The sequence below is a fragment of the Zootoca vivipara genome, chromosome 17, assembly GCF_963506605.1.
Source record: "Zootoca vivipara chromosome 17, rZooViv1.1, whole genome shotgun sequence".
In the NCBI taxonomy this organism is placed as follows: Eukaryota; Metazoa; Chordata; class Lepidosauria; order Squamata; family Lacertidae; genus Zootoca; species Zootoca vivipara.
Window position 1 is genome coordinate 3,779,831 of NC_083292.1, and position 20,919 is coordinate 3,800,749.

The following is a 20,919-nucleotide window of genomic DNA, read 5'->3' on the forward strand; positions in this document are numbered from 1 at the left end:
ACATGGGGGGGGCCTGGGGAGGGGTGAAGGAGAGCTTGGGAGGGGGGTGGATGTGAGGGACAGGGGATATCGCGAAGTCCCTCCCCTCCTGAGTTCAAGCCCGTCCCCGAGCAAAGGGGAAAGCAGGGAGAGTTCCGATTCCAGTGGGGAAGCAGGAAGTCGTGTCCGAGGCTCAGGCAAGGTAGAGGAGCCAGGGTCCCAGGTGGGACAGGAAGGGGCAAGCAAGGGGGGAAGACCCATCCCTCCAACTCCAGAATTACGCAGGAAGAGGAGGGGCAAGAGGATGGGTCTGCCAAAGCTTTTGTGTTGGAGAAAGACGCGCCAAAAGCCATTAGGAGGTTCTGAAACCGACTGACAACATCGCTCCGTGTAAATAGCAATGACTTGAGCACTGTAAATACGCAGCACCAATAAAAGAATAAAATGCAGAGCTGCGTAGCGTCGTTACTCTGAAGTAGTCCACTCCGGCCACTGTGACATTTATTATAATAAATATTAACAAATGCATCAATAAGTCATAATTAGTAATTAAGAATTTAAATTATCATTATCATCTGACTGGTTTTTTGTTCATTCAGATGGTGGGGAAGATTTGGCTTCTGTTCCCAGTTTTCCACAGGGAACCAGGCCTCAGTTTGTCCACAGACCCCCTAGAAGGAATGGTTGCTTTCTTCTGCTGTTATATATTGGTTTATTGTGATGGCACTTCTTTTCTCTCCTTAGAGCTGTTCCCAGCTTTCTCTGGGTATAATAGAGCCTGGCAGAGAGATGACATTGCCACACACTCTCTACAGCCCGTACTGACTGTCATCATTGGCTGCCTCCTTTTTCAGCCTTGGCTGTTTGTTTTAAGATTAAACGCTTGCCCTAGGTTACTTATAAAAAAGATATGATGCAGTCAAAGCGACTTGTAAGTAAGACCCAAGCCATGTATTAATGCAGGATTTTTTGTTTGTTCCTCCCAGGCCGAAGAACCAAACAACGATGAATACATCTCTGAATCTGAGAAGATAGCCATGGATTTGAAGGATCCCAACCGTCCGAGGTTTACATTGCAAGAGCTGCGGGATGTTTTGCATGAGAGAAATGAACTGAAATCTAAAGTTTTTCTGCTGCAAGAGGAGCTTCTCTATTATAAGAGGTGTGCTGTTGCTTTCAACTCCTTTCTAGTCTGATTCTATGTGGAGGCAGTTGGACTGAAGCTGGTTTGCTTTTCAATGGAATCAGTCCTGTTGAGGCTGCAGTTGTCTGCTCAATTCCCCTGTGTTTTTTGGTGTGTGTTAGCACTGAACTTCAGTTGCAAGCCCACACTAGTTGGATTGGAGCCAGAATGCGGAGCTCTCTTGGGTGAGGCCACTTGTGCGTAACCTACAGCGCTCCACATGTTGCAGGACTGCAACTCCCCTTGTCCCTGACCATTAGCCATGCTGTCTGGAGCTGATAGGAGTTGGGGTCCAACCACATCTAGAGGACCACAAGTTTCACATTCTTTAGAGGCCACTAAGTACACTTTTAAATGCACCACTAGTCACAAGGGCCAAGAAGATTTCAGGCTATTTCCTCCAATTTTTAGTTCTTGGATTCTCCTCCTCCTCCTCCTCCTCCTCCTCCTCCTCCTCCTCCTCCTCCTCCTCCTCCTCCTCCTCCTCCTCCTCCTCTCTGCCCCTTTTTCTTATGAAGATAAGGAAGAATGTTCAGGCAGTAATCAGTGCAAACCTATTATACCAGGTCAGGCTGTTTGTTTCTTTAGCCCAGATGAGTCTACTCAAGAGCTTTCCAAACATTTCGTGTTGGTGACACACATCTTAGACATGCATCATTTTGAGACACAGTAATTCAGTTTTTACTAGCAAACCAGAGGTTAAACTAACCCCTTATAGGAGGATTCACATGACACACTTATACACTGCAGCTGACACACTAACATGTCACAAAACAGGTTAGAAAGTTCTGATCTACTCTGACTGGGGGTGGCTCTCTGGTGCAGCCTCTGAAAATGTGGTACCCTCCACGTGTTTTGGAATAAATCTTACATCGGCCCCATCCAGCATTCCCACAATTTGGGAACCCCTTCTCTACACTGCATGGGCCCCCTTTTCCTCACACTTTTTCTCCACCTTTGACGGAGGTATCTAAGCAGAGATTGGGAATCTGTCTATCATGGAAATGGTTGTGGCACCTGGCCATGAGTAGGCAGTTGGACAAGAAGACTAAGGCCCCTGTATTAATATACACAATTGTATACACCGACAGAGGTTTGCTTTCTCTCTCTGTTCTGTGTGTAGAGTGAGTGACTAATTTTTCCTAGGTGTAATGAGAGTATTTGGTATCTAACATAAACATTTCATATATTTTCCTGTTATTTTTTTTTAAAGTGATGAGGCTGATGAAGAAATGAGGTCTCCCCAACCCACAACCATTATTCATTCAAAACCATCCACTCAGCAGGAATCTGGAATCAAACGACTGTAAGTACCCTCCTCTTCCCAAGGCTGCATTAGGGGCATGAGGGGAAGCAACTTCCTTTCCTATGCTTCTTGGGGTCCCTGGGCTTTTTAAAATGCTCTAAGAAAGAATGGAGAGGGACACGGGTGGCGCTGTGGTCTGAACCACTGAGCCTAGAGCTTGCCGATCAGAAGGTTCGAATCCCCTGCGACGGGGTGAGCTCCCGTTGTTTGGTCCCTGCTCCTGCCAACCAAGCAGTTTGAAAGCACGTCAAAGTGCAAGTAGATAAATAGGTACTGCTCCGGCGGGAAGGTAAACGGCGTTTCCGTGCGCTGCTCTGGTTTCGCCAGAAGCGGCTTAGACGTGCTGGCCACATGACCTGGAAAAGCTGTCTGCGGACAAACGCGGGTTCCTTGGCCAGTAAAGCGAGATGAGCGCCACAACCTCAGAGTCGTTCACAACGGGACTTAACTGTCAGGGGTCCTTTCATTTAAGAAAGAATGGTGCTGTGTCCTTTGAATAATCTCCATAATGCCACAAAGCACCTCTTTTTGTTTATCTGTTTGATTCATTTTGACACAGTTTAAATACTGTTGCATGTCTCCCCAGTCTCTTGAGTGCTGCGAGATTCCAGGTGCTTACCCAGGGTTCGCTTTTCCTTTAGGAATGAGACACAACCGAGACTACTGTGGTGTCCTGTCTGATGTATGCTTTATTTACACATATATAAGGGTCTTGCTTCCTCCTTAAGCACAGCATTCGATTCAAGAATAAATAAAAAATGCTCTCAATCTTTGCTCTGACTCTCCAACTTGCTCCTTTACTTCTAGGTCACAGCACTGCCCCTTTCAGCTCTAAACTAAAGCTTTGTCCTTCAAAATATATTTGAATTGAGGGAGTAGCCCCACCCACTTGTCTTCTCACACTGAGCCCCCTTTCCTTTGTTCTCTTAATGGCCCATCACCCAAGGGATCAACACAGGAAGCCAGTCTGGCTTATATTTTAACTGCTTGATGAGCCCAGGGGTGAGAAGGATCTCACATTCAGCCTGCCATTCTTCCTCCCCCATACCAAACTCATAGGAATACATTTACCCCCTGGGGTCAGTAGTAACAAATTGCTTACCTTGGCTATTCCTAGCATGAAGCTTTCTCTGAATATTTCCCCATGAGACCCAACTGCAGCTTTTTCTCACTGATGATCTACTTTTTAATATGCAGGAATTTGTTTTTTAATGTGTGGTGGGTGGAGCAAGGAAGCATGTGATTTGCCCACCTGCCCAATCACCACACAGCTGTGTGAGCCTCATTTAGGTGGCCCTAAACACTTGTTAGGGATTTAATCTTGTTTTAAATTTATTCATTGTTTGTGGTTTTAACCGTTTTGAATTATTCTATGTGTAAATTGCCTTGAGACTGTGGTTTAGAAGGCAAATAATAAGTTATAGGTGGTAATAATGATGATGATGATGATGATAATGATAATGGCCCTTCTGCAGCAAAGTCAGTAACCAAGCCTAAACGGGTACTTGAAACAACTGCATATTACCACCTGCTTACCTCTTGACTCCCCTTCTACCTGTTTCTTCTTTTTGTTTCCCCTGCATTGAATTTTAGACTATAAGCTCCTTAAGGCAAGAGACCTCTTCTCTTGGACTCTGAAAAGCACTATGTGCACCAATAGTGCTATGTAAATAATGAGCAGCATGCGTTTTCTTAATGTGTGCGTCATCCCCTACGACGAGGGTCGCCGGCCTTTTTGGACCAGGGTGGGGGCACATTTTGAATTTTGAGAGTGTGCTGGGTGCCACAGTCACAAAATGGCCGCCTTGGGATGGCAGGGCAATAACACAAAATGAGAGAGAGAACAATCACGGTGAAGCTTTCCCTGTAATTGTATTTTCATACAAGAAAAGGTACGACTTGTTGGATTTCTGCCTAGAAGATTATAAAGGTAAAGGGACCCCTGACCATTAGGTCCAGTCGTGACCGACTCTGGGGTTGCGCGCTCATCTCGCATTATTTGCCAAGGGAGCCAGCGTATAGCTTCCAGGTCATGTGGCCAGCATGACAAAGCCGCTTCTGGCAAACCAGAGCAGCACATGGAAACGCCATTTACCTTCCCGCTGTAGCGGTTCCTATTTATCTACTTGCATTTTGACGTGCTTTCGAACTGCTAGGTTGGCAACGGGAGCTCACCCCATCACAGGGATTCGAACTGCCAACCTTCTGATCAGCAAGCGCTAGGCTCAGTGGTTTAACCACAGCGCTACTTGAGAAGATTATAGAGAAACAATAAAAGTGCATTAAAGGGGGGGGCAGCAGTTCTTTAGGACCCCAGGGATTCTTATTGCCTCATGTCCAAACAGTGCACTTACCGTATTAGTCACAGTTCCAACTTCACTCATTGGCTAAAAACACTGACAGCCTTGTTCATTTCACAGAACTTACTCAGAAGGGTGACTTCTTCATACCTTTCTTTCCAGGAGGTCTAGAGATGTACTTTAAAAAAAAAAGGAAGCCCAGAGTCCAGGGCCCTTGCCTTGGTGTGCCAGTGAAGCTCATGGCAGGCACCAGGTTGGCAACCCCTGCCCTACTGCAAGGGTGGGAAAGCCCTCTGGAACAGGGTTTGATTCCAACTTTTCCCTGCCAGCCTGGCTAAACAGTCAGGGGTAATGGCAGTCCAACACCAGCTGGAGGGCCACAGCTTCCTCATTCCTGCCCTGCTGCTCCATGTGCCAGTAGAAGACAATGCCAGGATGCACTGGCACCAAATCTGTTGGTACTGTAGAGCAAAAAGAGTGAGTGTCGGGCAGTGATACAGTTAGATGCCTACCAAGCTCTCTTGGAAATCTCCAGACCAGGGTGTGGGCTTGTTGGAAAACACTGGTGCTGCTACCTCAGAAAATGGCAAGCACCAAAGTGCAGTAAGCATGCAACACTTCACTATGCCCTTAGCATAAATTCCCTTGAAGTTCTGTTTTCTTTTCTTTTTTTCCTCCTCTTGAGACTATGGAGAGGGGATTAAGCAGCAACGTGGGTGGGGTGGGGTGGGGTCCAAAGTGGCAAACTGCATTTTGAATCTACAGTATATATGAGAGAGAGCTTTGTCCCAAATGTTTAGATGTGCCAAAAAAGAACCCCTTTCCCCCCACATTAGCACTTGCATCCTAAACCGTATTTCCTCCAAAGTAAGTCCAATTGATTCTCATAGCATTAAACTTTCAAAAAAAAGGTGTGCTTAATTTCCAGTTTGTGATTCATTACTCATTTGTATGTTAAAAGTACATTTTCTTCAATTAGCATCAGCGGTTCAGCAGTGGAGAGCACTGGCAAAGAGGTGTTTTGGGGAGGGACATCCCTCTCCGCTCCCCAAGCTATGTGAGATGCTAACACAGAATGGTGACTCTGTCGCTGTCATGGACAAAAAATATATATTAATGGAGGCAAGAACCAATTAGGAAATTTTAAAATGTAAATCTTTGAGCAGGGATTTTTGTTTACATGGTTGTTGTTTTTTGTAAGAAGCCAGATCTGCCTCATTTTGTACACTGAGCAAAAAGGGCCCTTTGTTTCAAAGGTTGTGTCACTTGTTTGTTGCTGACATGATGATAAGTGTTGGCTTTAAAAAGAAGGCAGACAAAAGCCTCTCTCTCTCTCTCTCTGTGTGTGTGTGTGTGTGTGTGTGTGAGAGAGAGAGAGAGAGAGAGAGAGAGAGAGAGAGAGAGAGAGAGAGAGAGAGAGAGAGAGAGAGAGAGAGAGAGAGATGATGTGGGGAGGCTTGATGCAACCCAGCCAGCCAAACTGTGTAACTGTAGAAAACCTGTTCAGAATAATAACAACTCTGTGTGTTGTTTTTGATTCTAATAATAGCATCTCCCAGAAGCAGCTCTGTTGGGAATGTCTCGGAGCTATGTTTAGGCCAGAAGCAAAAAAGTGCTCTGGTGATCTCAGCTGTGTCCTTAATCAACAGCAACAAGTGGCATCTGCAGCAAACGGTTGCAGTGGGATATTGCTCCCCTTCCAGGTCCCAACATGATGTCCCATTCCACTCCAGCAATCAGCCAGCATTCGTGCATATAGAACATGCTCAGTCCTCATTGGGCTTTTTCTGTGCCAAGGGGTTTTTTATTCTCCCACAGATGTTTGTTTGTTCTTAGGGTTGCCAGACTCAATAGAGGACAGGACTTCTGTGCCTTTAATTGCCCTGCTCTCTTTTGAGTCTGGAAACCTTAAAGAGGAACCAGCAGACCCTTTGTTTAATTTCCAAGCAAAGGGTCTGCTAGTTTCTCTTTAGGGTTTCCAGACTCAAAAGAGAGCAGGGCAATTAAAGGCACAGAAGTCCTGTCCTCTATTGAGTCTGGCAACCCTATTTGTACTTCTACAAATCTTTGGGTTCCTCCAGACCTGTTGGCATTTCCTGTCTTGTGCATGGATGGTGCCATTTTGCCTACATAAAGAGACGCGCTCAGCAAATGAATTTGCTATTAATATATGGGTTGTGTACAATGCAGCACTAAGTTAAAGCCAATGATATACTTCATTATTCATTGCACTTACATGCCACCTTTTTTCTCCAAGGAGCTCAAGGTGACATATACGGTTCTCCCCCTCCTTATTTATGGTAATCCCCGAAACAATCCTGTGAGAGGCAGTGACTGTCCCACGGTCACCCAGGGAGCTTCATGGCCAAGTGGGGATTTGAACACTCTCTCTCCGACACTCCAGTGGCCACACTACACTGGTGAAATGTTTCATGCCTGTGAGACACCGTTGCCTAAGAATAGATAAGCAACTTTTTTAGAAAGACCCCAAAATTGTTGAGCTGCAATTTTTCGATTGACTTGCCTAAGATCCAGGGCAAAACTCCACATTTTGGATATCCCCACCCCCACCCCCTGGAAAATCTGCATGGCAGCCCCAGGCACAATAGACAGTGCAATGAGTTTCCGCTAGTGCAGCTGTTGCAGTGGATTCCTCTTTTTCACAAAACTTACCCACCCGCTAGTGCAAGAGCTCTCAAATGCCTTTGGGAACCCACAAGCAGGACATGATGGAGTTAGTCTTTCCCTGTTTGTGTCTTAAGCTCTAAGGTCACATCCACAGTAAACATGTCAAGCCCTCTTGCACTACTTTAACATTCAAGGGCAGGGGTGCCAACTCTAATAAAATAATGGAGGTGCTGGTAAGCCCTGCCCCACATAATCACCTTGCACGGTGCATCCACACCATTTGAATGGCAATGCCCATCAACTTGGAGGGAGGGGCTGGACCCTTCCAGTATATTACTGGGTGGGCTGAAGTGACCTCAGCCCCTAGGAGTTGGTTCCTATGTTCATACTCTCTAACATTCCTCAGATGAAAATAAGGACATTTCTCACTCCCCCCACAACTGACTCTCAATTGGTTTGATTCAAAAGGACTCTCATTGAGATCAGAGGCTCTCTGGGGCAATACAGACCCTTCCCCACCTTGTAAAAATATTGTCCTTTGTGTAAGTCGGCACCCATGTCTGTCTTTTCCTCTGGCTTCCTTGATTTGCTTTCCCCCTCTCCTGTGCTTGTGTGTACTTGAATACCTTTTTAATTTCTTACTTAAGCCTCTTTTCTCTTTTCTGTCTGTGCTTTCCCAACCAGGATGTTTACAGCTATAATGCCTATGGTGGCTGCCGGATTGATCCCTGATGATCCCACATTGCAGCCAATAAGAAGACTTATGTCCCTTGTAGGAACTCTCTTTTTAATTGGTTACTGTGGAGTTTTTGTTCTCCTATTTGTGCATGATGTGTGGCTGTTCCTCACCTTAACCTTGGCTGTATTCTCCTTGGCTGACTGTGGGATCATAAAACTTTTTTCTTTTTTTGAAGATGGCCAATCAGAATGCTCCTCTGCTGCATGATGTAACCGCTTATTTACCTACGGTAGCAGTCTGTTCCCCTTTGCACTTTCTTCTAATGCAAGAAGGGGGACCTGTGGCCTCACCAATGTTGCTGGACTCTTAACTCCCACCAGCCCTAGCCAGAATGCCCAGCGGCCAGGAATGATGGGAGTTGTAGTCCAGCAATATTTGGTGAGGCAATGGTTACCCATCCCTGGTTTAATAGACAAGGAATTTTAATTGAGAGTTTTTCAAGCAAATATCTAGATAGTTGGTTAAAAATTATATATGACATTCAGGTCCTTCCTACCATCTTGCTGGCCCTTTGGCCCCCAGTCCTCTACCTGAAATTCCCTTGCTTGTCAGGCTACAACTTAAAAGCCTAATTTGTTCAGCTGGCATTGTGCTGCCTTTGTAGAATTGTCACTTTGTCAACATTCTGATAGTGAGCCATTCCCATTCAGCAGCTAGAATGTGTTTAGGCATCCATGACATGTACTTTGGCAGTGATGGAGTGGGTGTGTACATTCATCTCAGACAAACAAGAACCTATTGTTGACCTATTAGAAAGGAGCATATTAATCACTAATGTTGTTTGATCTTGCTTTTGAAACCTGCCTACTGACAGATCACAGCAATTTTTGTTTTTATTTTTAAATTTAATCGCAACAGGTGAAAATACAATATGCAATATTGATTTAACTGACTAAGCCCCAAATGTTAGCATAGCATAGCCTGTCATCTTACCTGTCAGCTGGTAATGAGACTCAAATTGGTATCAAACCTTAAAACAGTAGTGAACAAGCATTGTCAAGTTGGCAACCTAGGTTTACGACCTGGTTGTAATGCCTACAGACCATCCCAAATTGGAGTAAAGGGTATATTTGCTAATATGGATGCCCAAACACAGGTGCTCACCTTTGTATGCCATGGCTGGAGACCTATCTCAAGTTTGGAGGTGCCAGCATCAACTTTGTAGGTGTTTGGGCTACCAGGACACCTGGGGTGTCCCCCTCTATTCTGCTTCTAAACTCAATGTATATTTTAATTGTGGCCATCTCAGAGAAGATGGCTGGCTTCTTCTGCTTCTGTTGGACTGTGCTTGTGCTGTGCCAATAGAGGTTAATAGTGTAATTCAGGTTATAATCTTAAATTAATGCACCTGAGACCCAAGCCCCATTGAACTGAAGGGTCTTGGTTCTGAGTAGATGTCATAGGATTGTGCTGAAATGCTACTAACTGAAGTGTGTACACTGCCCAAATTCTGACTGACTGCTGAATTTGTGCTCTTAAAGTCTGGGTTTTGGACTTGCACCTGTCAAATAGCTACCCCAACTTCTTCCCAGTCTGTATAACTTTTGGAAATGAGTGGATTTGGGCTAGATTTGCACATAGGCACACAAATATTTTAACTGTGTATATTGGGAGACCCCTTTGCTTAATCTCTGCATTATCCCCACAATCCATGTTACTAATTAGAAACTGAGACAGAGAGAGAAATAGCTTGCCCAAGACTGAATCAAATAAAATTTTAACATAAGTCTCGTTGATGGAAGGATAATTGCCAACAGCTTTCAGTTGGCTGGAATTAGATCTGTGCTTGTCACAAAAAACTGTTCAAAATCTGGCCTGTTGGAAACTTTCTAAGTGGGCAGAATTTGGCTGGAGTGGATAGAAGGGGGCAAGTTACACTTTCATTGAGTTTTCATCATAGATAATTCAGAAAGTGCACAGAAATCCCTTTCCCTTCACACAGACTAAGGCAGGCATCCCCAAACTTCGGCCCTCCAGATGTTTTGGACTACAATTCCCATCTTCCCCGACCACTGGTCCTGTTAGCTAGGGATCATGGGAGTTGTAGGCCAAAACATCTGGAGGGCCGCAGTTTGGGGATGCCTGGACTAAGGTAATAATAATAAGAACAATATTGAAATATTGTTCTCCCTAGTTCACTTTTTTACTTCATTCTCTCAGCGTAAAAACAGAAAGCAATGTCACTTGAGGTAATTGGTACAAAATCATAAGCCCCCTCCAGATGGTCTGCTCCATGTGCCCATAATCACATGGCATGCAGGGGGTGGGAGTGTGCATGTTGGTCCTGCCCCCTCTCAGCTCTCTTTGTGTTTGTGGGGAGAGCATTTGAAGAAGAGGCCTGGCCCATGAGGCAGAGGGAGGCGGCCACCTCAGATACAGAATGTGTGGGGTGAGGAGTGGACAGCACTGGGTGTGTCATACGGCCTGCCCTGTGGGCCCCCCACCCAGCTATCCTGCCCTTGGGTGCAGTGGAAGACTGTTCCACTGCCGTTGTCAAAGGAAGATTCAGCTGCCAATCTGGTCAGCTTTTATACTTGGGAGACAGGTGCCATATTGACCTTTGCCTCAGGTGGCAAAATACCTTGGACCCGGGGGCACCTGCTCTGTGCACATACACTGCCCCCTGTGACTTGGAATCCAGCATATTATGATGGCATGGAGAAATACCTAAAGAAGGCTTACACTTTTCCACTAATGGTACTTATGTGGTTCTTGTCCCAGTTGAGAGGCTGTTTCTAAACCTGTCTCCCCCAAAACAGGATATTTCTCTCCCCTGGTAGAATTTGGCCTGGTTTCTTGCATTGCTTGGCCATGTTTGTTGCATCACTTAGCACTGAAAGATGTTTTCAGATCCTCCCTCTAAGTTTCAACGCCTTAACCTGTGTGGTGTTCCCACCCTTTTTCTCTCTCCTCTCCTCCACACCCCACTTCTTTTGGAAGGTTTAGTTTCTTTTCCCGGGATAAGAAACGGATGCCAGCGATGCAGAGAAATGCCTCCTTCCAGAGTTCCTTTGGCGAGTGGGCCAACTCTAACAAAGACGATGCATACACCGAACAAGGCCTGGAGGCCCTACAGCACCTGTGACTGGAGCCCAGGGATTTCGGTTGCTATGGTAACAGCACAAGAAAATATGAAGGAACTTGTCTAGTGGATTGTGGCCCCTGGATATGGCTCTCCTTCCCGTTCCCAACCCCTTCCCCAGTTGGAATGAGGGGTTTCTTTTTCCACACAGAATCCCTTGATGTTTACTTGGCGACTGTACTCCGAAAGCAAGATCCTAGGGCCTCTGTGGAAGCAATGGCTTTGCATACTCTACTGTAGCCACCCTGCAGGGTTGTTGCTGTGTGAATTTAACAAGACTGTGGGTTGTTTTTGAAAGCTTGCATTCACTTCACTTAACGAAAACTCACTTTAAACCAAAAAAAGAGATCTATGTTGTTGCTGAAGAGTTGCATTCAAGGTCCCGCTAACGCCTGAAGACTCCCCTTGCCCAGTTTATTGGGGATGGGAACTTCGTCGTGGTCATTCAGCCGTCATCTTCCTCTAATGATTGTTCTAGAGAAGAGGCGTCTAGTCGTAGCTGTCATGCTCAAATGCAGGTCCTCTTTGCAGCAGAAGCAGCAACTTCCTTTTGCAGGAATGAATCCATGGTGGGAAATGACTAATGCAACATACTGGAATTGGATCGCCTTCCAAATGGATCAGGACTATGTATTATTATTTTTGGTTTGTTATTTATAGTGCCTAAAGCATGGTGTACAAGGTGATGGTGCCTTGCATTTTTGCTATGAACTTTCTGGTGTATTAATGGAAACTAAACATCTGAAATTTATGCTAACCCTTTTAAAAATTCCTCCTTGTATCCTAACCTCTTCCCCCTCTGTCATTGTGAGGGCAGTCTCTTCTACAGAAAACACAGGTGTTGGCTCTTCAATAGCTTTGGGAACAAAAATCAGTTTTGAAACAAATTTTGCCTATATGGAGCCCGCTGCACACTAAATGTTTAAAGTAGTGTCCCCCTCAAGAATCCTGGGAACTAATTGGCTACAGGTGCTGAGAGTTGCTAGGAGACCCCTGACCCCTCCACAGAGCTATAATTTTCAGACTTCCTGGGAAGAAGGATTTATTGCTAAACCATTCTGGGAATTGTAGCTCCATGAGAGGAATAGACATCTCATAACGACTCTCTTGTAACAACTCGCAGCACCCTAGAGTTCTTATGGAGAAGCCATGACTGTTTAAAGGGGTATGATATGGCTTTAAATGTGCCCCTTGAGTGATCAGCGCTGGGGATCCTGCTCACAGTAGGGCTATGCCTGAGGTGGCTTTGCTACACGGTTCATGATCTATCGATGTGACGACACGGCCATCAAACTGCCACACTGCTTGTGTCTGAGTTTTTTCACCTATGTGGGTAATGAACATGCTTGCCTTCCTCCAAGGCTTTTTGTGCCATTTGGCAAGGTCAGGAAATATATTTTCAAAGTTGATGTAAGGAGTCTCCATGCTTAAAAAAACTGTGTGATGGAGTCTGCTCATAACCTCTGGGGTTCCATGGTTGATGTGGCCAATGGCTGTGCCCCCAACCCTGTCGACCACCCATTTGGCATTACAGTGAGAACAAATGAAACTGGCAACAAAATGTTGCAGTATCCCCCCCCCCCAGCAGGCGTGTTCCTCCAAGAAGGTCCCTCCTCATCCTACCATTTTCCTTATTATTTTTCCAACTGGCATTCAACATTCCAAGGCTAGTAAGCATGCTCCATCTTCACTGGGCTTTATTTAATAGGCAGGCAGGAGTTACCCCCTTAAGCTTTTCAAAAAAAGAGAGGGAGGGTGTTTTCTCGTACTTTTGCAAACCTCTGGGTTTCCCAGAGTGTATTGTTACTTCCCTCTTGTTTCTCAGCAATCTCATTTTGGCTCTGTTCATGCTGTCGCTCATCACCTGTGTTTGTTATGAAATGGAATGATGTTGTGTGTGTAGGGCTCCCCCCCCCACCCCAAACTCAGTGGGAACTTGATTGGTCATTGTTCAGTGTCGGTCAATTGTTCCATTTTGGTGTAGTAGCTAACTGCCAGCTTTCTGCTTCCCCCTCACATATCCATTGGAGATAATGCAGGGGTTTGTGCAAACCACACAGTATATTAGCTAAGACTTTGAGCTGGATGGTCCCCTGTTCAGACCTCGCCTTTACAATGAACCTACTTAGTGGCCTTATGCAAGCTGCTAGTCCCTCAGCCTCACATCTACAATACAGGGATAAAAAATTCTGGACAACAAATCCATTGTGGACTGTTGTAAAGGTTATCAAAATTTATCAAGCATTTTTGTGAGTTAAACATAAATGCTATACTGTATAGATAACAATTACATTTATGGTTCTCAGCAGTGGGCTATTAGCATATGTAGAATACTAATAGCATAGTGAATCTTCTCTAAATAGCAGGGCCAGTGTATAAAATGCTTTTTAAAAAAAACAAACTTGCCATTCTAGAACATGGAAACAAACTAGCATAGGGTTGTACCTGGGGTTGATCATATGCAGAGTAGACCACTGAAAATAATGAAGTGACTAACTTAGGTCCATGAATGTCAATGGGCCTTCCCTCAGCAGAACTTAGCCGGATGCAACCCTGAAGTTCCACTGACCTTTGAGCTAAAAACCACTTTAACTCTGATAATTCCTGTCTTAATTTGGTTGCAGAAAGAGCAAGCCAAGATTTCTTTCTGGTGGCCTCTGATGATCATAGTACTCTATTTATATATAAAGGGATGCTGGTAGTATTGGTAAGACTCCTTTGCCACTGTTTTTAAGTGGTGTGGGCACTCCCAAGTATCTCTTGAGCTGCCACTGTCAATAACAGCCCTGCAATTAAGCCGTAAGGGTTTTTACTTACAATGTTTTTCCAACTGGAAGAGTTCTTATCTCATGTGAAAGACCCTCTTCTTGGAACAGGGCCTGGTGTTGCCTGGACCCACCTGATCCTTAAAGAAGCCATGACTTGTCAATATGTGGACAAAACAAATCTTTTCCTGTTGGAATAAACCTGTTTAAAGCAAGTGATCGTAAACTTGAGGGACACTTGTTCCAGTAATTTCAGCACACAGGACAGCCTGTGCTGACCTAGTGCCCTGCAGATTCTGTTGGACTACAGATTCCATCAGCCTCCAGCCTGCAGGTGGGAGTTGCAGTTGAACAACATCTGCACCAGGTCAGTGAAGGCTGAATTAAGGCAATAACTTCATTAAACCAACCAAAATGGGTGGTATTCAACTGAATTAAACTCAAGAGTGGGGCCATTTAAATTAGTTGTGTGCTTTATTTTCAGTGGGTCCATTCTCAGCTGTGTCAAAAAACATCATGCAAAGCTTTTGAAGCCTCCAGTTGCATCTAGGGAACTCAGAAGCTTCTGAGCACAGTGTTTTGTCCACATTTTGGTTGGTATAATATATGTATTGCTTTGTTCTAATGTATATTATGGAATTACAGTGGTACCGTGGTTTACAACCATAATCCGTTCCGGAGGTCTGTTTGTAAACCAAAACAGGTTCTCATCAGTCCCTTCTCTAGCATGGCCAGTGACCAGGGATAATGGAAGTTGTAGACGGACAGTCTCAGGAGAGCCACAGGATCCCCAGGCCTGTTTTATCAGAACCAGTGAAAATGTCATGTTATGAGCCTGCTTTTGAGTTCCAGAGTTTAGCTATATGCTAAACAAAGCAGGGCAGAGGGAGATAAAATACTACACAGTGCTAAAGCCTGAAAGCAACCCTGTATTATTTACCAACTTGCTTTGTAGCCATATGACACAAGACATTGTGAGCAAGTTAGTGGGCTGGAGGAGGACAAGGGATGGGCCATGGTCCCTCCACCACTAGCCCATTGGGTTTCTATGGGAGCCATAACAGAGTAAAAGCTGCTTTCATGGGAAGCCAGAAACGAAAGTGGAGATGGATCATTCGACCCCCCACCCCTGTGTATTTCAAAAGAGCTTGCTAAGATGCTAGCCTGTGTTTCCAAGCTTGATACAGGACTGGTCAACAGAACATATTAACCCTTTAGGAAACCTAAAAAATTATGTGCTGGTTAGTACGTTTTGTGAGTTTATTTATTTACAGGGCTGCCCTACAAGCCTGCAGTTTTCAACAGTTGTGTGTACAATTCCTCCCAGGTGCCACAAGCTGTGGATTTCAGGACTTTAACATCATGCCAGTCAGTAGAGCATTGACTCTTAATCTCAGGGTTGTGGGTCCAAGACCCATGTTGGGCAAAAGATTCCTGCATTGCACGGGATTGGACTATAATTATATGACCTTTGTGGTCCCTTCAAACTCTTACAATTCTTTGATATTTCTTCCCTCCCCATTTCTTCTTAAATTAGAAGTATTTTGGAAAACTGGAAAGCATTTTTTGTTGCTCCTAATACAGATTAGGTTTTGGATTGTATTTAAAAGCTCTTGGCATGTAGCTCTTTTTTAAAACTCTATTTGCTATTTCTTGTTCTCTGACTGCTTGTGAAGAAGTGGAGAGAGCTGCCCCAAATATGCAGCTCATCCATTTTCCATGGCTCTGTGAACAGAGGCACTCCCGTGTATCCCAAGAACTCGACCTGTACAGCAACATCAGCAGCTGCCTTCTGTCTGTGAGGTCATCCTTGGAACGGCTTGTCTATTAGGGCAAATGGGGATTGCCCCACCAGTCTCAGTCTGCCCTCAGCCGTTGCCAGCTGCCTGCCTTCTTAAAACCAGTCCAGGGAGATGGCGCTTAGCAGGGAGAATGGGGACAAAACTATGGTTAGTTCCACTCTTTCATTGGCTCCGGCTCCACCTCCTGTTGGCCTCCTGCTTCACAGCCTACCTGTCCTAATGGACACCAGCCACTTGGGACTATAGTATGAATGCAATAGTGGAAATCCTTGTTAATATTTTACATGCTTTTAAGTGTTGCTGAAATTGAGTTTTCCCGTAGTTCTATAATTTTAAAAGGGGGGTTGTTTTGCAACAACCTGAATAAGCACTGCAAAGATGCTTGTTTTGCATAATTTATTACACTACAGGAGGGCTTAGGAAACACTTTCAACCCAAAGGCTGGATTCAAACCCAACCATGCTTCCAAGGGCCCATTTCAAAGGTGTGGAGGGCAAATAAAAAAACCCAGAAGAACCACCACCAAAACAAATCACAAGTCTCCATGCCATATAAATCCCATATCACAGGGGTTGCCAATGTGTTTTCAGTTCCCAGCAAGGCGCTAACATCTCCCCAACTGTCAGACTTGAGCATTCCCTTAATGCAATTGTCTGGTAAGGCTTAGCACACAAATGTGCGATATGCAAAAGGAGTGAATGTGTATCTTTAATAAAGATTCAGAGTACTGTAAGGTAAAAAAAGGCAATAAACAGCATGTTTGGAGGGAATGGGTGGGTATAGGGCTATGTTAACACTAGATCTTTTTAATATTCTAAATAAACTATTTCTGGATTAACAAGAGGTTGTCTGTTTTTGCATCTTCTATAAGCCACGGACCTCAGCCCAAGGTTTGGCTCCTTAATCCAAATTGATACAAGAAATCCAGTCCTATGTCCTAGGCCCATGTTGGCGGAACCTGGTGCCTCTCCTGGCACCATCGGACTCCAACTCCCATCAGCCCCAGCTAGCATGGTCAGTGGTCATAAATGACGGGAGCTGAAGTCCAGCAACATCTGGAGGGTCCCAGGTTCCGTCCCAGTCCACAGTCTTGCTCAGGCATCCCCAAACTGCAGCCCTCCAGATGTTTTGGCCTACAACTCCCATGATCCCTAGCTAAGAGGACCAGTGGTCAGGGATGATGGGAATTGTAGTCCAAAACATCTGGAGGGCCGAAGTTTGGGGGTGCCTGGTCTTGCTGGTCTATTTCATTCCCACCTCAAAGGCCTACAGGAGAGCCCTCCCAGCCTCCCCTTGTTTCTTCTTAGTGTCTCCTTTTCTCATCCCACTGAACGACATGCTCCTCAACCCACTGCCTATCTCAGGAGTGGGGAACCAGCGGTTCACCAGGTGTTGCTGCACTACAACTTCCATCAGCCCTAACTGTTGGCCAAGCTGTATGGAGATGATGGGAACTGCAGCCCAGCAGCATCTCAAAGGACACGAGTTAAGCACCTCTGGCCTGCTCTGTATCTCCTTTTGCTTAGCAACCTACTATCTGGCCCCTTTTCTTGCTTCTCTAAAATTCCTCTCCTCATCCACCCTCCCTGCAGACCCTCCTTTCCCCCTGCCCTGTGAATTATTGCATTCCCCCTAGTCAAATCGAGCTTTCCTTTCTCTGCTCTATTTGTTAGCATTCCAAGAATGTTGTGCATCACTGTTCATATGCACCCAAAAGCTTGGACAGGGTGGTGTAGAAGAATGAGCAAGACGACTAAACAATTTCATCAAAACCTGCAACACCATACAGGATAACCCATTAAGTGTGCAGTGGAGTGTGATGATGAAAACACCCCACTATTTTGAAGCTTATGAGCCAGTTATCCAAGCTTTGTCTCAGTTTGCTTTTGAAGATGGCCCCACAATTTCCCATAATCCACTGGTGTTCTGTGGTTGTGTAGCACTGGAAGGGAGCGACCCATCAGTGCCTGTCTTCATCTCTTTGCTTCTTTGAGCTGCGGTCCCGACTTCGATCTCTCCTCTCTCTGCCTCTGCTCCGTTCCTCTCTGGAGTGCCGTGCTCCATCTCTCTCTCCCCATCCTCGCGACCACTCCCGTTCAGAGCGCCTCTGGTCTCTGTTCCTTGTTTTCCAGTCCCTGGACCAAGCTCGCTCTCTTTTTTCCGCCTGTCCTTCCCCGTAAAACTCACTTTTCATGGCGGGCAAATTTATGGGCTTCCGGAAGGGCCTGTCCCTGCCACCAAATCGCAACTGCCCCGACTCCTTCTTGCCACCAAAGCCACCCCCAAGCCTCCGAGGGATCCACCCTTTGAGGGTCCTCTCCAGCTCAAAGTCCACAAATACCTCTCGCTGGTCAATAACCAGCTTGTTGGCATCTCGGTAAGCTTTCACAAGGGCACGCTCCTCTTTGAACTCAATGAACGCGTAGCCCTTGGAGAAGCCAGTGACTAGGTCTCGAACCAAGCGGATCTTCCGGATGTCTCCGTACCGAGAAAAGACTTCCCTTAACTTCTCTTCTGTGGTTTGCAAGTTGAGCCTGGCCACAAACAGCGTGAGGTGAGGGTCCCCTGAAACGCCTAGGTTGGGGACATACCGTGCCGTCATGGCCCTCCACACAGCCCGGTCGTGGGGCTCTTCATCTGTACCATCAATGCTCCCAGCTTTGAGGGGATCATACTCTTTTGCAATGGGTGTCCACTCGTTCATTGTCTGCAGGGGGGGGGAGCCTTTAGTGCATTCCAGACTTCAGGGTTCCTGTTTCCGTTTGTGCCTCTTTTTTTAAAAAAAATAATTTTCAAAATCTATTTACTGTATTATATTTTGCACACCTCTTACCTGTAATGTAAAACAAGTCAGTGTTGGTTTGCTACAGGACTATATTTGCATTACTGTCACATTCCTCATTCCATTTTAAAAAAATTATTTGGGGAGGTGAGAGATCTGACTTATTGCCCTCCTCCACAACCATCCTTCTCTTCCCATTCTTAATTCCATGTATGTATTCGTTTGTTGCATTTTTTAAATCTCACCTTTTTCTCCAAAAGGCTGAAAGGTCACCCAGCGAGGAGCAATGATGATGATGATAATACCCCACCCATCTGAGTGTATTTACCCAGCTTTGAACCCTTGTCTCTCTTGGGTCCTAATATGACCCTCTGACCACTACACCACGCTGGGCTCTCATCCATCCCACCTCCTCTCCCTTCCTTGCAGATGATTCAACACTGCTCAACTGAAAGGAATCGAAGGACCTTGTGATGCTACAGCAGCAAACAAACCCCTGTGAAAACTCCCATAGTCAAGGAGGATGGGAGTTGGAACTGGGCAGCAGGAGATGGGGCGGACCTCTGCCTCAGAGCCTGGAGAACGGATGCGGGTCAGAGCCGAGATGTAGAGACCAATGGACTTGGGTGGTATGCGCACTACACAGCAAAAGCACACGGCTCCCACCCCCCTCCAAAAAGTAACCCTGGGAACAGTAGCTACCCCCTCACAGAGCTACAACTCTCAGCACCCTTGACAAACTAGTACGTACTCAGGAAAGTCGTGGTGGGAAAGTCGTGCGTTTTAAATGCATGCTGCGCATCCAGTGCAAGTTTAATTGGCAGGAATATTCTGCTTGAACAATCCGGATATTTAACACCACGTGGAAGTAACGTTATTTCTGCCTAGCCTTTTGTGTGCGTGTGTATGTCACAACGCAGTCTGCCTTGCAAAGCCCCAGAGGCTAGGAAGCAGGAGGCAAGTCTCCTAATCGAAAACTTGCAAAAGCAACCCAGGATCTCCTCCTCTTCTTCCCCGTCAGTTCAAAAGCCTCCCCCCCCCCGCAAACACACCACCACCTGCAGCCCGGAGAAGGGCAGGCACAGCCACCAGCCAACGCCTCCCTCCGCCCAATTATTTCTTTTCCCAAGGGGAAAAATACTCACCTACCATCCAACAACAAGGAAACAACAACAAGGAAACAAGGGGGAGCCCACGAGGCAGGCAGTTAGCAAGGCGGTTGCTTATTGGCAGCGGCCCATTCGCCACCAGTAGACTCCTCGGACCTGGCAAGAAGAGTGATTAATCTCAATATTTGTTTGTTAATTTTCAAAGGCAGTATCCGCTCCGCGGCCCAGACTCGCCAAAAGAATTTCCCCAATAGCCCCGCGCGAATCTGCAGGGCAGGAACCGGAAACGCGTTTGGCCTGCCACGGTATCGGCGGCCGCTCCCTGGCGGCAGAGGTCGCACATTACATCTGATTTAAAAATGCTCGATTACCTAGACACCCTCCTATTATGCCTTGAAAGTTATGTACTGTGTTATTATTATTATTATTATTATTATTATTATTATTATTAGGCAGGCGACTTCATTGTACGATTTCCAGCGCCTGCTAAACACTTTTTATTTAGGCAACCCAACTTAGAAATGTAATTTTATTATATACACGTGTGTGTGTGTGTTTTAAAACCCAACTGATTTTAAAATATATTTTAATGTTATTTTATTTATTTAATTATTTAATTGGTATACTTCATCCGAAGAACTCAGGGCAGTTCACAGCAATTTTATACTATTTCACATAAACTGCTTACTGCTTATATACTGTACACACACACACACACACATATATATATATATAGTGGGACGGACACAGGTGGCGCTGGGCTTGCCGATCAGAAGGTTGGTGGTTCGAATCCCCTGCGATGGGGTGAGCTCCCATTGCTTGGTCCCAGCTCCTGCCAACCTAGCAGTTCGAAAGCACCTCAAAGTGCAAGTAGATAAATAGGTACCGCTCCGGTGGGAAGGTAAACGGCATTTCTGTGTGCTGCTCTGGTTCACCAGAAGCGGCTTTGTCATGCTGGCCACATGACCTGGAAGCTGTATGCCAGCTCCCTTGGCCAATAACGCAAGATGAGCGCCGCAACCCCAGAATAGGTCTCTAGGGTGTCAAATAGTTCTTTTTATTGGGTAATATGGATCAAGTGTCTCAGGTGACTGATTTGGCCTGCCTTTCCATTGGTGGTGCCTTGCCATCTCCCTTCATGGCCGCTCAAAAAAAACCAAACACCCTTATTAATAAGCAGAAATCAACAAAAAAAATTTTTTGAATCCAATCAATAAGAAAGTACAATTCATTTTTTTCTGGGT

At 45.6% G+C, this 20,919-nt stretch overlaps 2 protein-coding genes across 8 annotated transcripts in view; one reads left to right on the top strand and one right to left on the bottom strand.

The window, feature by feature from the left end:
• Positions 1-16,625, top strand: part of RILPL1 (Rab interacting lysosomal protein like 1) — a 43,944-nt gene extending 27,319 nt beyond the window's left edge. For 2 of the 4 annotated variants that reach the window (XM_035097562.2, XM_035097563.2), the window contains exons 5-8: positions 966-1,141; positions 2,376-2,468; positions 8,081-8,168; positions 11,076-11,214. In XM_035097562.2, the coding sequence (XP_034953453.1) occupies positions 966-1,141; positions 2,376-2,468; positions 8,081-8,168; positions 11,076-11,081 (363 nt within the window). In that variant the 3' untranslated portion in view covers positions 11,082-11,214. Of the gene's footprint in view, positions 1-965; positions 1,142-2,375; positions 2,469-8,080; positions 8,169-11,075 lie in introns of all 4 variants that reach the window. The other 2 variants (XM_035097560.2, XM_035097561.2) reach the window with 1 other exon arrangement.
• On the bottom strand, positions 13,611-20,074 carry SNRNP35 (small nuclear ribonucleoprotein U11/U12 subunit 35). Of its 4 annotated transcripts, none has more exons than XM_035097567.2 (2): positions 19,716-20,074; positions 13,611-18,554 (listed from the first exon to the last, which is right to left on the bottom strand). In XM_035097567.2, the coding sequence occupies exon 2, from the start codon at positions 18,486-18,488 to the stop codon at positions 17,745-17,747; it is 744 nt and encodes a 247-aa protein (XP_034953458.1). In that variant the 5' UTR covers positions 18,489-18,554; positions 19,716-20,074; the 3' UTR covers positions 13,611-17,744. The 4 variants fall into 4 exon arrangements, with proteins under 4 accessions (XP_034953458.1, XP_034953456.1, XP_034953457.1 ...); XM_035097565.2 differs by having other exon boundaries at positions 13,611-18,617; XM_035097566.2 differs by having other exon boundaries at positions 19,712-20,074.
• Positions 20,075-20,919: the final 845 nt, after the last annotated feature.